The 13,080-nt window shown below is 48.6% G+C and overlaps 1 protein-coding gene across 4 annotated transcripts in view; it reads left to right on the forward strand.

Annotated features, from left to right (window-relative positions):
• Nucleotides 1-12,469: 12,469 nt before the first annotated feature.
• LDLRAD3 (low density lipoprotein receptor class A domain containing 3) overlaps nucleotides 12,470-13,080 on the forward strand; it is a gene marked incomplete at both ends in the record, with an annotated part of 208,416 nt that continues 207,805 nt past the window's right edge. For all 4 annotated transcript variants that reach the window (XM_081100448.1, XM_081100449.1, XM_081100450.1 and 1 more), the window contains one exon: nucleotides 12,470-12,515. In XM_081100448.1, the coding sequence (XP_080956574.1) occupies nucleotides 12,470-12,515 (46 nt within the window). The remainder of the gene's footprint in view (nucleotides 12,516-13,080) is intronic.

Here is a 13,080-nt window from a genome sequence, read left to right on the forward strand (position 1 = left end):
AAAGGCTGGTATTTCATTTTAAGACTGGTTCACTGCCTACCTTGCTCAATAATTATTGGGATTTGCCTAAAGTTGAATTTTAATCCCAGCTCTGGCAGCTTCTAACAAGATATGTGACATCTCTAAGCCTCATGTTTCTTTCTGTCAAAACGGTGATATTTATTCTGACTTCTTGGGATATTGGGTGGATTAAATACATTCAAGTTTATGAAATGTGTACCACTGTGCCGGTCCCAGAACAAATAGATGGTAGCTATTGTTACGGGTGTGATCATTCAAAAATGATCAACACATGAAAAAGCCCGGCCTCTTTTCCTCCGTGTCTTGAAGATTCTGAGTTTGCTCCGTTGTGTTTTTCTTCCTTCCTTCTGTTCTGAAGAAGAGGCTGCCATTCTTTGTGGCTTTTGAGAATTCGAATGAGGAGAAATGAGACAGAAGAAGGACACAGAGACACATTGGCTATGGACAGACCACCCCGCATCCAGTGACTGACAACAAACATTTATCCTCCCACATAGGAGTCCACTGTTGGCTACAAGTAGGCGGGTCCTGGCTGGGCTCAGCTGGGTGGTTCTGCTTTGGACCAGGGTCCTGCCTAGGCGTGGCTCTGGATTATGAATGGGTCAGGTCTGCCCACGTGTGCTGGATCTGTGACCCATACTGAATGAGTAGGAAATACGCAGGGCATGTTCTTTGAGCAAACAAGGTCAAGCCAAAACCCACAAGCAAACTTAAGGCCTCTGCTCCTGCTGCATCTGCTGGTATTCCATTGGCAAAAAGCAAGGCAAGTAGCCTGGCCCAACACCGGTAGGGGTAGGGGTCGGAAGTCTCCTCCTCCCACAGCGGGAGGGACAAGGGAGTATGTGCTGAACAAATGATCATAATGAGTGTTTCCAGGAAATCTCAGGGAGAGGGTGTGAGAGAGCGTGTGGTTTAAGAAAAGTGGAAGAAAAGAAAAGTCAGCCTCAGCTATGCTGGGCACGTGCGAGAGTTTACAAATCATTTAATTCCTGAAAGCCTCTGGTTAAGAACTTGCAAATTACTTTTTGTCTGTCTGGGATGGGCTTTATCAAATAGCACTTCCCCTGGGACCTGACCTTATGGTGTACCGGCTTGGATCGTGTCACTTAATGGAAACTATTACTCTCTTTTTTTTACTGTCACCACCCTACCCAGTTCTTCTCTCTGGACACTTTATATCTTTCAAGCATTTCCTGATAGTTCTCTTTCTTTCTCTGCCACTGGTAGGAGAGCAGGGACAGGGGCTTCCTAACTGTGCCTGACCCAGCAGAGATGCAGCCTCTACAGGAAATGGTCGCCCTCTCATTTCAGGCAGGACCGACATCAGCTTTGAGGAAACTTGGACTGGAGGACCCAGGGGCAGAGAATGAGGGCCACCCGCTGGGCCTCAGTCAGGAAGCAAGAGTTCCAAGTTCACGTACAGAGCTTTTCAGTGAAATCAAATTGTTGGTGAACCTGGGACACAATACTGATGAAACAGCCGGGAGAGCTGTGATGAGAGGGGCTGTGTCTTTTCGGCCTTTATCCTCTGTGCAAAAAGCTTCTCCTTGTATTCCTGGAGAGAGACCAATACCTGGAACCTGACAGGAGACTAACGTCTCTCATTGTTGGGTTTGCTTAGTTCTGGGGATGGCTGGTGGGTTCCATCCAAAATGTGACCCCAAGTTCTCAGGAGTACAAGGGGCTCATTAATTAACTCCTCCCAGATTTTCATTCTCACGCACCCTGACTGTAGGTAGACCAGCTGAACATGGACATGTCGGCTCTGCTCCTCTCTCTAAATGTCATCTCTTTCACTTGACTCATAACATTTTTGTTTGGCTGGCAGAGAAAGCAAGGTTCTTAACCTCTTGAAAAATTGGGTCGCAGCCTTCCCAGAGCTGTGGCGTGGAGTATCCATGGCCTCAGCAGTCACTGAGCTTTCATTGGAATAATGGGAAACGTGTGCTTTTAAAGATTTGCAAATCTACAGCCAGATTGCCTTTCTTACCCTGGTTCCGTGAAAGGAGGGGAGTGTGTATATAAAATCTTCCCTAATACTGTTTCTCCCTCACTCCCACCTCATCTACAAATGGTTGCTTTTTATTTTTCTTTCCTGAAGTCCCAGGATAGGCAATATTTTCACAGCTTAGACTCAAGAGCTGGATACCACAGGCTGAATCCTCAGCCATCTGCTGGCTCTGTGCCCTATCATATGCTCATTCACCTTTCCATGTTTCCATTTCTTCTTCTGAAAATGAAGAAAGTGATAGGACCTACTGATGGGACGTAAGGCACCTGGCATATTGGAAGCCTAACCACCGGCCACGTGGGGTTTGGGCTGTGGCCTCAGAGGGCAGGTTCCCCAAACCCTGGCTGTGTCCTGCCTCCATCATCCACCGCGTCTCTCAGGGTCTTTTCCAAAGTGGAAGTGGATTTAACACTCCACCAATGGGGGACAGGAGACCATGGATAACTGTCATTCCCCAATTCCGAGGGAGAATGTGACGTCGGGCCTCCCAGATCCCAGAGAGTCCACATCGGGATGAAGCTTCAGCTGCCCACAGCATTAACCAGCTCAGCCCAGGCGCCCGCCATTGACTTTTCTCCTGCTGTTGTCCCCCTCTCTCTGCTCCTGCACGTCTGCTTCCTCCAGTTGTCCCCAGTAAACTATGTGCACCCACATGGTCTCACACTCTGCTCCGGGAATCCCAATGGAGAAAACTCTCAATCAATATTTGCTGTTATTATTTTTATGAAAGAACCTTTCTATTCCCAGGAAGACCAATTTGGAACCAAAATAATGGTGCATGTTGAGACTTTTTTCTCTCTCATTTGATAGTTTACTTAAATGGAAAAATATACAAACTAATAAACACTGTCTCATTTAGTTACACATTTAGCAGATCCCGTGACATTAGACTGTCCTCCGATAAGGAAACTCTGGTTCCTGGACTTCTCTCCTTGGCCGGCCACTTCTCACTCTGCTTTGTCCTGTAGCCTGGGCCCCGGCCCCTCCTCCATACTAGAAGAGGACAAGGTCTGAGTGATTCATCTTCCTCTCCTCTCATTGCACCCCGAGAGGGCCCTGCATATAATAAGCACTTAATACATATTTGATTAATGAACGATTAGGTGAATGGAGGGAAAGGGCACCAAGACCTCCAAATCCTCCTGCCCAAATCCTCCCACCTGAGGGGTTGGATTGATGTGTCTGCTTTGCTGTCTGACTTAGGCTTCAAAATACCTGTACGGAGGAGGACGCCCCTTCTCTTCCCACATGAAAACCACACTACCAATCTGCTGTCGCCATGGCAGGTGCTTGGTAAAGAATTGTCAAGCCCAGCCGACGTGGTTCAGCGGTTGAGCGTCAACCCATGAACCAGGAGGTCACTGGTTCAATTCCAGGTCAGGTCACATGCCCAGGTTATAGGCTCAATCCCCAGTAGGGGGCATGCAGGAGGCAGCCAATCAATGATTCTCTCCATTGATGTTTCTATCTCTCTCTCTCCCTCTCCCTTCCTCTCTGAAATCAATCAAAACATATTTTTTTTAAAAAAGGAATTGTCGAATACATGAATGAATGAACCAATGAATGATGGCTGTCTCCTATTTTCCACTCTCAGAAGTTAGGCACCAGCCAATAAGAACGTGGCCCCCTGCTGTGTGAAGCTTTCTTTCATGTTTACTCCTGTGTGGTCCTTGGGTCCTCCTCCCCCAGGCCCCAGGGGAGGAGCTGTGAGGCTGGGGTGATGTCGGAGGCACTCAGGGGGCTTAGCACTATTTACCAACTGGTCCAGAAGAGTTTTATTGGCTCGACAACTGGCTGTCTGTGCTGACGTGTGCTGCCTGAATGGCAGCCTGGTTGTCAAGATTGGCATTAGGTCCTCCAAACTCTTTTCCCCCAATCCCTTTTGGTCCCAAATACCGGCATTGGCAGGACCACTGGACAGGACGAAGCTTCTAGCCAGCGCCCATGGAGCTTGCTTCTCCCTTCGGTGCAAAGCCAACTGGCCCACGCCAGGGTCAGCCTCCGCTTGGCCTTCACTGGCACGGCCTGCGAGGGCCAAGCCAACTGGCCTACGTGGACAGCTTCTCGCATTACCACGGCCCGCTCCTTTCCACCTTGGGAAGGTTCATGGCAGTTACTCTGGGGGTTCGCTGTGATCAGGTTCACGGGTGTGTGGCGGGAGCCGGACACTCCGGGGTGGGTTGGCACGCCTCTTGAATGGGCAAGTGTCCTCCTTCCAATTCCCTTTTAAACTCAATCCCTTCCTGGCTTGGCTGTGAGGACACAAGCTTTGCCAAGGTGACTTTATCCTGTGTATCCTGGAGTGTACTGTTGCCTTTTGTGTGTGTGGTTCTGTTTCCTGGAGTTATTATTTCTAGTAGGTCTGGGTTGATTTCTGGCTTATCTATTCCTTTTCCTGCTGACATGTTTGATTCCTTCACTTGGACGTTTTGGGAAGCTTTGCGAAACACCCATCCTGCTCTGGGCAGGTCGCTGTAGACTTTAGCGGGTGTTACTTCTCTTAGCTTCTCCTCCTTCCGGGCCATGGCGAGGTAAGTTGCAGCTCTGAAGCTTGGGCTGTAGGGCCTTGGGCTTAAAACTTGATTTCTCTGACCCTTTGTTTCCCCAACTGCAAAGTGGGGGTGATTATAGGACAAAAGAGTTCATGTAATTCAGAGTCCTGAGCAATCTAAGGTATTTATTTGTGTGTACATTTTGAAGGCACTCTCACCACCCTCAGCCATAGTTCCCAGCTTTAGGGATCTGTGGTTTGGTGGGGGAAATAACATATTAATAGGCAATTAAAATACAGACTCATAAATGCTACCAACAAGGATAAATGCAGGCGTTATAAGAACACGATGGAATGAGGCTTAACTCAGTCTTGAGGGCTTTTGGAGGGCTTCTTAGAAGAAGGTAGATTAATAGTAGTATTAGTTGTAATTAGTAGGATGCTTACTATATGCTAGGTAGTATCCTAAGCACCACCTCATTTAGATATGACAATTGTGCTTATCTCAGGGGGCTCTTAATCTCCATTTTATAGTTGAAGAAACCAGCTCAGGAAGGTTAAGTAACTTGCCCAAGGACACACAGCTAAGTGGCATGGTCAATCTGAATTTAAGTGTGATTGCACAACCCTTGCTTTTAACCACTATGCAGATCTGTTCATGCATGCTTCTGCTTAAAACCGACCATAGTGACTTCCTATTGCTCATAGGATAATGAATAAACTCCTTAACATGCCCCAGATCTCCTCTTCACTCCTCTGGTCTCACCCCTCTGCCCTCTCTCCACCCCTGACCCCTATGACAATCAGCTTCAGTAGTAGCTCACAAAGGATATTCTCAGCTAAGTCTATACGTGTCCTGTGGGTAATAGGGAGCCATGGAGGTTTGCAGCAGATGGAGAAGAAGCAAGACAAGGCCTGAGAAGACCAGCTAGGAGAGGGCTGAAGCAACCCAGGCACAGGGACATGGAGGTCTGAACTAAAGAAGGAGTAGGGGGAAGGGGAGGGGTGAGTTGGATTCAAGAGACATTCAATAGTTAGAGTCCACAGATTGTACTAAACGATCATATTGAGGAGTAGAGGAAAGAGAGGAGTCCAGGGTCATACCCAGATTTCTGGCTTGAACACAAGGTAGAAGGTGCTGGCGGTTTTTCAGGAGCTGCAATCAGTGCCTGACAGAAGCAAACAATACCTCTAACTCCACTGTGTTTTCATTACATGTATGCTAAAGGGTCCAGGAAACTGTCAAATATTTTCCCTTCTCTGTCCCTTTTGTTCCCTCCCTTCCACACTGGATGTGGGAATTCACAGAAAACGCAGCAAAGAAACAAACAAACAAAAAACCAAACTCAAAACCATCTTCTCTGCTCTCCCTCCCCCAAGTTGAACTACCAACCCACACAGCATCAGCCCCAGATCAGACAGTCAAACAAGCACCCGAAATTAAGCTGAGGGGCACTGAGGAAAACGACTTCCGTTATTACAGCGGAGTTTTCACAGTGCAGAGAAAATGTTCCGATAATGCCAGGTTAAAAATGTAAATCTATTTACCTTCCAGATGGTGGTTTATTAAAGCCTGCTGCTTACCTGTGTGTCTATGAAAGAGAGTCGGTTACTTAGGGCGTGCTGGAATAATTTTCTCTGAAGTGTAGCTTTTGGCTCCTCAGTTAATTGCTGAATAAAGTTCCTTACCGAAATGGAGATCTCATTCAGTGTTGGATTCTTCTCGAAATTCAAGTGCCCAATGTTCATGTTGTTTAAAAAGATGGTTTCTTTTTTTTTCTCTATGCATTTCCCTCCTTCCTTGACCCCATGGTACATTTGTAATACTGAGATTACGACATTAAAATCACTTTTATATCAGTTGACGTGGATGCCTAGAAAGAACATAGGGGAGAGGGTGTGGAGGTGGAACTAGCTGAGTGGAGAAACTGGGAGGGACATGTCCTCTCAAAGTCAATGATCTTCAAGTGGACGTGATTCAGCAGTGCCTCAAGGAATATGAATAGGTCCTGTGCTCATTCACCAAATACAAATTTTTCTCTTTCAGTTCTGTTGGGAGCCCCGAATGCAAGCCAATACGAAATGATACATTTTTCAGGAGCCACATTTAAAAAAGCAGACAGAAACACGTGGCGTTAATAGTATTTTATGTAACCCTATATCTAGGGTTATATTTCAACATATGATCAATGTAAATGTTTTTGAAATCTTTGACTTTTTTTGTCCTGTCTTTGAAATTTTGTTTGCGTTTTATATTTAGAGCTTATCATTACTCAAAAGAGTCCCAGATCAAGTTCTCGACGTTGCTACACGTAGCCACACGTAACCGTGGCTACCATACTGTACACTGCAGATCTGTACAGCCCAAGGTCAGTGTTCCCCTCAAACTGATGGACCAAGAGTGGATTTAATGAATCCACGTCCCCCGCTTTTCCAATTGAGAAAGAAAAAAAAAAAGCGCCTGTGATGAAAATTGGCAAAACGGCTCTGTTGATAAATTGCAGGTTAAATTCTTTTTCATATCATTGTTTCTTGGTTCCCAAGGCTGGTCACAAGTGAAAAATCACCCTTTTAAGGGTGTAGACAACTTCATTCAAGGGGCAGTAAAACTGAGGCATTAAAATCAATCACAGGCCGTGTGTTGTTTTGAAATGAGAGGTAGAAATTCCATCCTTTCAGATGGTGCAAAATTTTCATTAATAAATGTCAGCAGATCTCTTCTGCAAGCTAGCGACTATATTAAACATGAATTACAAGAACTATGCTGCTTCCCAGCAGTATTTTCCTGTAGATTAGTCTGACAATTTAAACTATATATATATATATATATATATATATATATATATACACACACACATACATACATTTGGCAGCTCTGGGATGAGTTTAATTTCTAGCTGGGAGAACTTCCATACTCAGCATTTTTTGGGGGTGGGGACTGCAATAATTCGATGTATTCAGGAAAGTTTCCTGGGGGGTGAACTGTGTTACATAATAAATCAAGTTTGATTCGACATGCCCAGCATCTTTACCTGTCTAGCCCCAAACCCAGTAAACACATTATCTTCCCAGCCGCTCACGCGTTCTGCGTTTTATGAGTTGGAAGTGGTTTTGCAGGTTCCGAATGGTGACATGGAGTCCTTTGGAATCAAAAGGCCCCGGCTTCAAAGCTCATCAATTTCCTGGGTTATTTGGGGCCAGTCGCTTAGATTCTCTGGGCCTCAGATTCCCCTTCTATGCAAAGGGGAGAATAATATCTAACTCGGAGATTGTCCTGAAGATAAATTTGATCATAAAATGTACAGTGTCTGAAGCAGACACTTGATTAATGATCATTCTCTCACACTGCTTTCCTCAGCTACCGGGTAGGGAAATTCACTAAGTGTTCAAGGACTCCATGTTTATGGTAAGACAGTTGTATTGGTATCTAATGCTGTGTAACAAATCATTTCAAAACGTCGTAGCTTAAAACAACACGCACTTGTAATCTTACAGTTTTCCTGGTGGATCAGGAATCCGCACACTGCTTAGCTGGGTGGGTCGCCTTAAGGTCTCCGTGAGACTGTAGTCAAGCTGCGCCCGGAACTGTGGCCCCATCTATCTTCAAGCTCACGTGTGTGATTGTTGGCAGGATTCAGGTCTTTGTGGATTAATTTCTCACTGGTTGTTGTCTGGAGGCCTTTACAGTTCCTTGCCCCTTGAGCCTTTTCAGGGGGCAATTCACAACATGCAGGCTGGCAAGTAAGATAGATAGATAGAAGATAGATAGATAGATAGATAGATAGATAGATAGATAATAGAGGCAGAGAGAGATATAGAGTTGCATAGTGAATTACCCTGAAAGTTAGTGGCTTAAAACCACAATAAACGTTTATTATCATGCCCAGTGGTTGAGCATCGACCTATGAACCAGGAGGTCACGGTTCAATTCCTGGTCATGGCACATGCCCAGGTTGCAGGCTCAATGCCCAGGGCGGGGCCTGCAGGAGGCAGCCGATCAAAGCTTGATGTTTCTGTCTCTCTCCCTCTCTGAAATCAATAAAAATATATAAAAAGAAAAACATTTATTATCAGGAATTTGGGAGAGGCTGGGCGGTTCCAGCTCAGGATTGCTCATCAAGCTTCCAGCCATATGAAGGCCTGACTGGGGCTGGAGGCTTCAGTGTCAAGATGGTTCCCTCCAATGGCTGCCAAGTTGGCAGGAAGCTCGGTTGCTCCTGGTGTGGGCCTATCCACAGGGCTGCTTGAGCGCCCTCACCACGTGGTGGCTGCCTCGCCCCGGAACGAGGGACCTGAGAGAGCAAGAAAGGAACGGCTATGTTCTTGGTGACCCTTTCTTGGAAGTTGTTCATTGTCACTTCTACAATAGCCACTGGTCACACAGGCTGGCCCCATTCAGTGTGGAATTAGACTACACCAAAGCATGGACGCCAGAAGGCAAGGATCTCTGACAGCCACCTTGAGACTGGCTACCACAGCAGCTGCCTTGTAGCAGGAACCACAGCCACTCCCACAGCTACCTTCTCTTGAGCAATTACTCTGTGCGTGGTACTGTGCCAAAGGCTTCACAACCGTGAGCTCCTTTAATCCTGACAGCAACCCTCAGATTCCCCATTTTACAGGTAAGGAAACTAAGGCTGAGAGGGGCTAATCACTTGCTCAGGGTCACGGAGCTCACGTGTGGCAACACATGAACAACAGCGGAGCACATCTCAGACATACCTGAGCTCAGGTCCAGCTGTTTTTACCTGTGGTATTACTGGGCCTCCTGCCAGGAGAGAGTGGGAACATGGGCACGACAGAGCGTTATACCAAAGACCACAGAGAGACAGGAGACAAAATTTTTTCTTCCCTCCTTCAGCACTGCGCAGCTGTGGCAGAGCACACATCCGAGGTCACGGTGGCTCACTTTTGGTAAAATGTATAGAGCTGCATCCCTAAAGCACTCTGGCTTTCATTTGTATTAAACCAACTGTAAAAAGGACTTGAGACTGGCTTCCTGAGACCCAACCAGTTAACATTGGAACCTATCACGTTTTCTGGAAATTGAGTATCCTGTGTTTAAATATATATATATTTTATTTTATTTTTTTGAGAGAAGAAAGGGAGAGAGAGAGAAACATCAATGAGAGAGACTCATTGATTGGCTGCCTCCTGCACATCCCCCACTGGGACTGCGCGGGCAACCCAGGCATGTGCCCTGACCTCCTGGTTCACAGGCCGATGCTCAACCACCGAGCCACTCTGGCCGGGCCAGTATCCTGTGTTTTTGATAGAATTCTAAAGAATTGGGAAATAAGAGAGCATGATGAATGGTTGAACCTCCTGCCCAGCTTCTATGGTGAGGGGGCTGGGAATGATTCAGTATGAATCTAAAAACAGTTTAACTTAAGGAGGGCTTTACACTTATCCAAATGGTTTTAAAGATATTAATTTATTTAAAAGGTGTGTGTGTGTGTGAGAGAGAGAGAGAGAGAGAGAGAGAGAGAGAGAGAGAGGCTCTAACTCATTTCCAGAGTTGAAGTTCAGGTGCCCAAAGAAACCTAAGGAAACAAGAATGACAGGACTGGGTCAGGGCCATTGTCCTTCCACATTCCTGATGTTAAAAGGCAAATGAACAACTGTAGGAGAAACCGCTTGCCTTATTGGGTGTCATTAGCAAAGGCTCCAACATGTTTCTTGGAAAAATGCATGTACCGCACACACCCGAAATTTTGCATAAAATTTTAGGGGCTTTAAAACTTCCCAAAGCCCATGGGTAGTATCTCTAATGTTCATGGATCCCAGGGTAAAAACGCATGAATGCTAAATCTTTAGAAGAATTTATTTATACTTGTAATATGGAACTTGCTAAACTTTCCTACATTGCACCACATTTTCTCATTCCCTTACCCGGGCACTGGTATTTTTAACTCTTGACCTGATCTACTTTAGCTTCCATGTTTTCGGACTTGAGCAGACAATTAAAAAGTAAAGCCATTGAATCTTAGCATCTTCTAAATTGTCTCCAATGCATCCCCTGTACAACCTCCCCCTCAAGTGTCCCCCCACCTACACCCTCCTGATTCCTCCAAACAGGTACAATTTATAAACAGTAAAACTCACCTGCTTTAGGGATGCAGCTCTTACATTTTGAGAAATGTACTAAGTTGTACCATCATAGTCATAAGCAAGATGCAAAATAGTCCCACTGCTCAACACAAAGGCCCCCTGTGCCCCTTGCACTCACCCCGTCCCCCATGCCCAGACCCTGGCAACTACTGATCTGGTTTTGGTCCCTATACTACCCCCCCCCCCCCATGTCTGATAAGTGGAATCTTAACAGCGGTTCTCAACCTGTGGGTCGCGACCCTTTCACAGGGGTCGCCTAAGACCCTCCTGCACATCAGATATTTACATTACGATTCATAACAGTAGCAACATTACAGTTATGAAGTAGCAAGGAAAATAATTTTATGGTTGGGTCACAACATGAGGAACTGTATTTAAAGGGCCAGAAGGTTGAGAACCACTGTTTTAGTGCATGGGACAATGCTCCAAACTACTGAGCCATCCGGCCAGGTTGGGAGCTTGCGTTTTTAATTTCCCAGGTCATTTTGATGTACAGCCACGTGGTGGAACAATAGTGTTGTCCAGAGAGCCATATGTATCTTTCCATCTGTGAGGGAAAGAAGAAATCAGGAGGAAGCCCATGCGTGCCTGTGGCTTTGGGCAGAAACCACCCCCGATTGCCCCCCACCCCCCTTTGGACCTTGAGAACCTGTGAGAACATTTTAACTGTGCAGTTCTCACAGGTTCGCCCGAAGGTTGAGAACCACTGTTACAGAATGTACCTTTAGGGCTGGATTCTTTCTCCTAGCATGCTTGAGATTCATTCAAGCTGCGGTCAATGACATAGCACAATTTGTTTAGCCATTCACCAGTTGTTCGACATATCCAGGTGAATTATATCTAGTTTTTGTTTGTTTGTTTGTTTTTGCATTAGCTTTTTTGCGGGGTGGGGTGGGGGAATGGGAGCGGAGCAGAAAAGTGTCATTGCATTCTTCCACCACCTAACTCTGCTGGGAATGGTCACCAGTGCCGTCTTGGAGCCCCAAATGCACTGAAGCAGCTGTTCATTTGGCTGTTGGGTGCCTGCCTTTACATCTACTTCCCTTTTCTGCAAATGGGGGCCCAGAGGTGCCACTGGTCTAGGTAGAAAGGATCCAGATGAAAGAGCCCACTGGCTAACCTGGCACCTGGCAGGTGTGCGCCTCCCTTCGCCAGGTGTGCTTCACGGACCATCAGTCTCCAAATCGCCTACAAGTTCCTTAGAAAAGCAGAACTTCAGGCCCCACCCCAGACCACGGAGTCAGAGTCAGCATTTTAACAAGATCCCCACGAGCTTCCGAGGCGTATTCAAATTGGAGAAGCACTGGTCACATTCATTCCACTCTCGCTACTAAAAACAAAAAGCATATTTTTTCAGAATCTTTGGCCCTTCCTTCCAACTTTTCCCCCTCCCTGGAGTAAACTTCTTTTGTAGTTGAGTCAAGAACTCAAGTTTGGGTCTGGGAGGGGATGAGCGCCGCATCCTCGGAGGCTGGAGAAGCAGGGGGAGGAGGAAAGGGATGAAAGAGAAGGCAGAGCCCGGGCCGGTAGGAGATCCTCGCAGCCAGAGCGGGTAGGCGGCGGGAGGCCGAGAGGCCGGGACCCGCGGCGGCCCCCTCGGCGGCCTCTCCGAGTCGGGACACCCGGGCGTGCCCGGGGCGGCGGCGCGCAGCTCGGACGCTGGCAAAACTTCGCGGAGCCGGGCAGGGCCGGGCCGGCTGGGCAGAGCCGGGCCGGGCGGGCGGGGCGGGGGGCGGAGGGACCGCCGGGGGCGGGGCCGGCGCGCCGAGGGGCGGGGTCAGCTCCGAGGCCGCGGGGGCAGCGACGCGCCGGGCAGCGGGAGCGGCGGCCGCGCCATGTGGCTGCTGGGGCCGCTGTGCCTGCTGCTGAGCAGCGCCGCGGGTGAGTCGGGGGGCGGCCGGCGAGCTGGCGGCGGGGCTCGGGGCGCGGCGGCCGGGCTCCGACGGCGCCCCCTCCCCGCGCCCGGGCTGCGTCTCCCGGGCGGGGGTGCGGGGAGGGCGGACCCCGGCGCCGGGCTGGCCGGGACCCCGGCGAGGGGCCGCGGCGGGGAGCGCGGTCCCATTGTGTGGGCGTGCGCGCCGGCTCCGGCCGCGTCGCGTGTGCGCGGGCGGGGCTTTGTGTGGCGGGGCCCTGGGGAGCCCGGCGGCCGCCCCGATTGGGCGTCGCTCGAGTGAGTCTGTGTGTGCTGTGTGTTGGGGGAAAGAGGAGGGGAACGGAGGGGAAGCTGCCCCGATCCCCTCTTCCCAGACGCCGGGGGCTTCGTGCAGGCTAGCCTCCCCGGAGCCTCCTCCCGGGTGTGCACCCGCGGGCCTCAGTTTCCCCACCTGGATGGCGGGCGGGGCGGGCCGTCTCGGCGCTTCCTTTCACTGCTCTCTGGACTGTGTTTGGTTTGAGCAGAGAGAGATGAAGCCGGGCTGGGCCTGGGAATTATTCATCTTTCCCACTG

The sequence above is a fragment of the Myotis nattereri genome (genome assembly GCF_964212035.1).
Source record: "Myotis nattereri genome assembly, chromosome: 9".
NCBI lineage: Eukaryota > Metazoa > Chordata > Mammalia > Chiroptera > Vespertilionidae > Myotis > Myotis nattereri.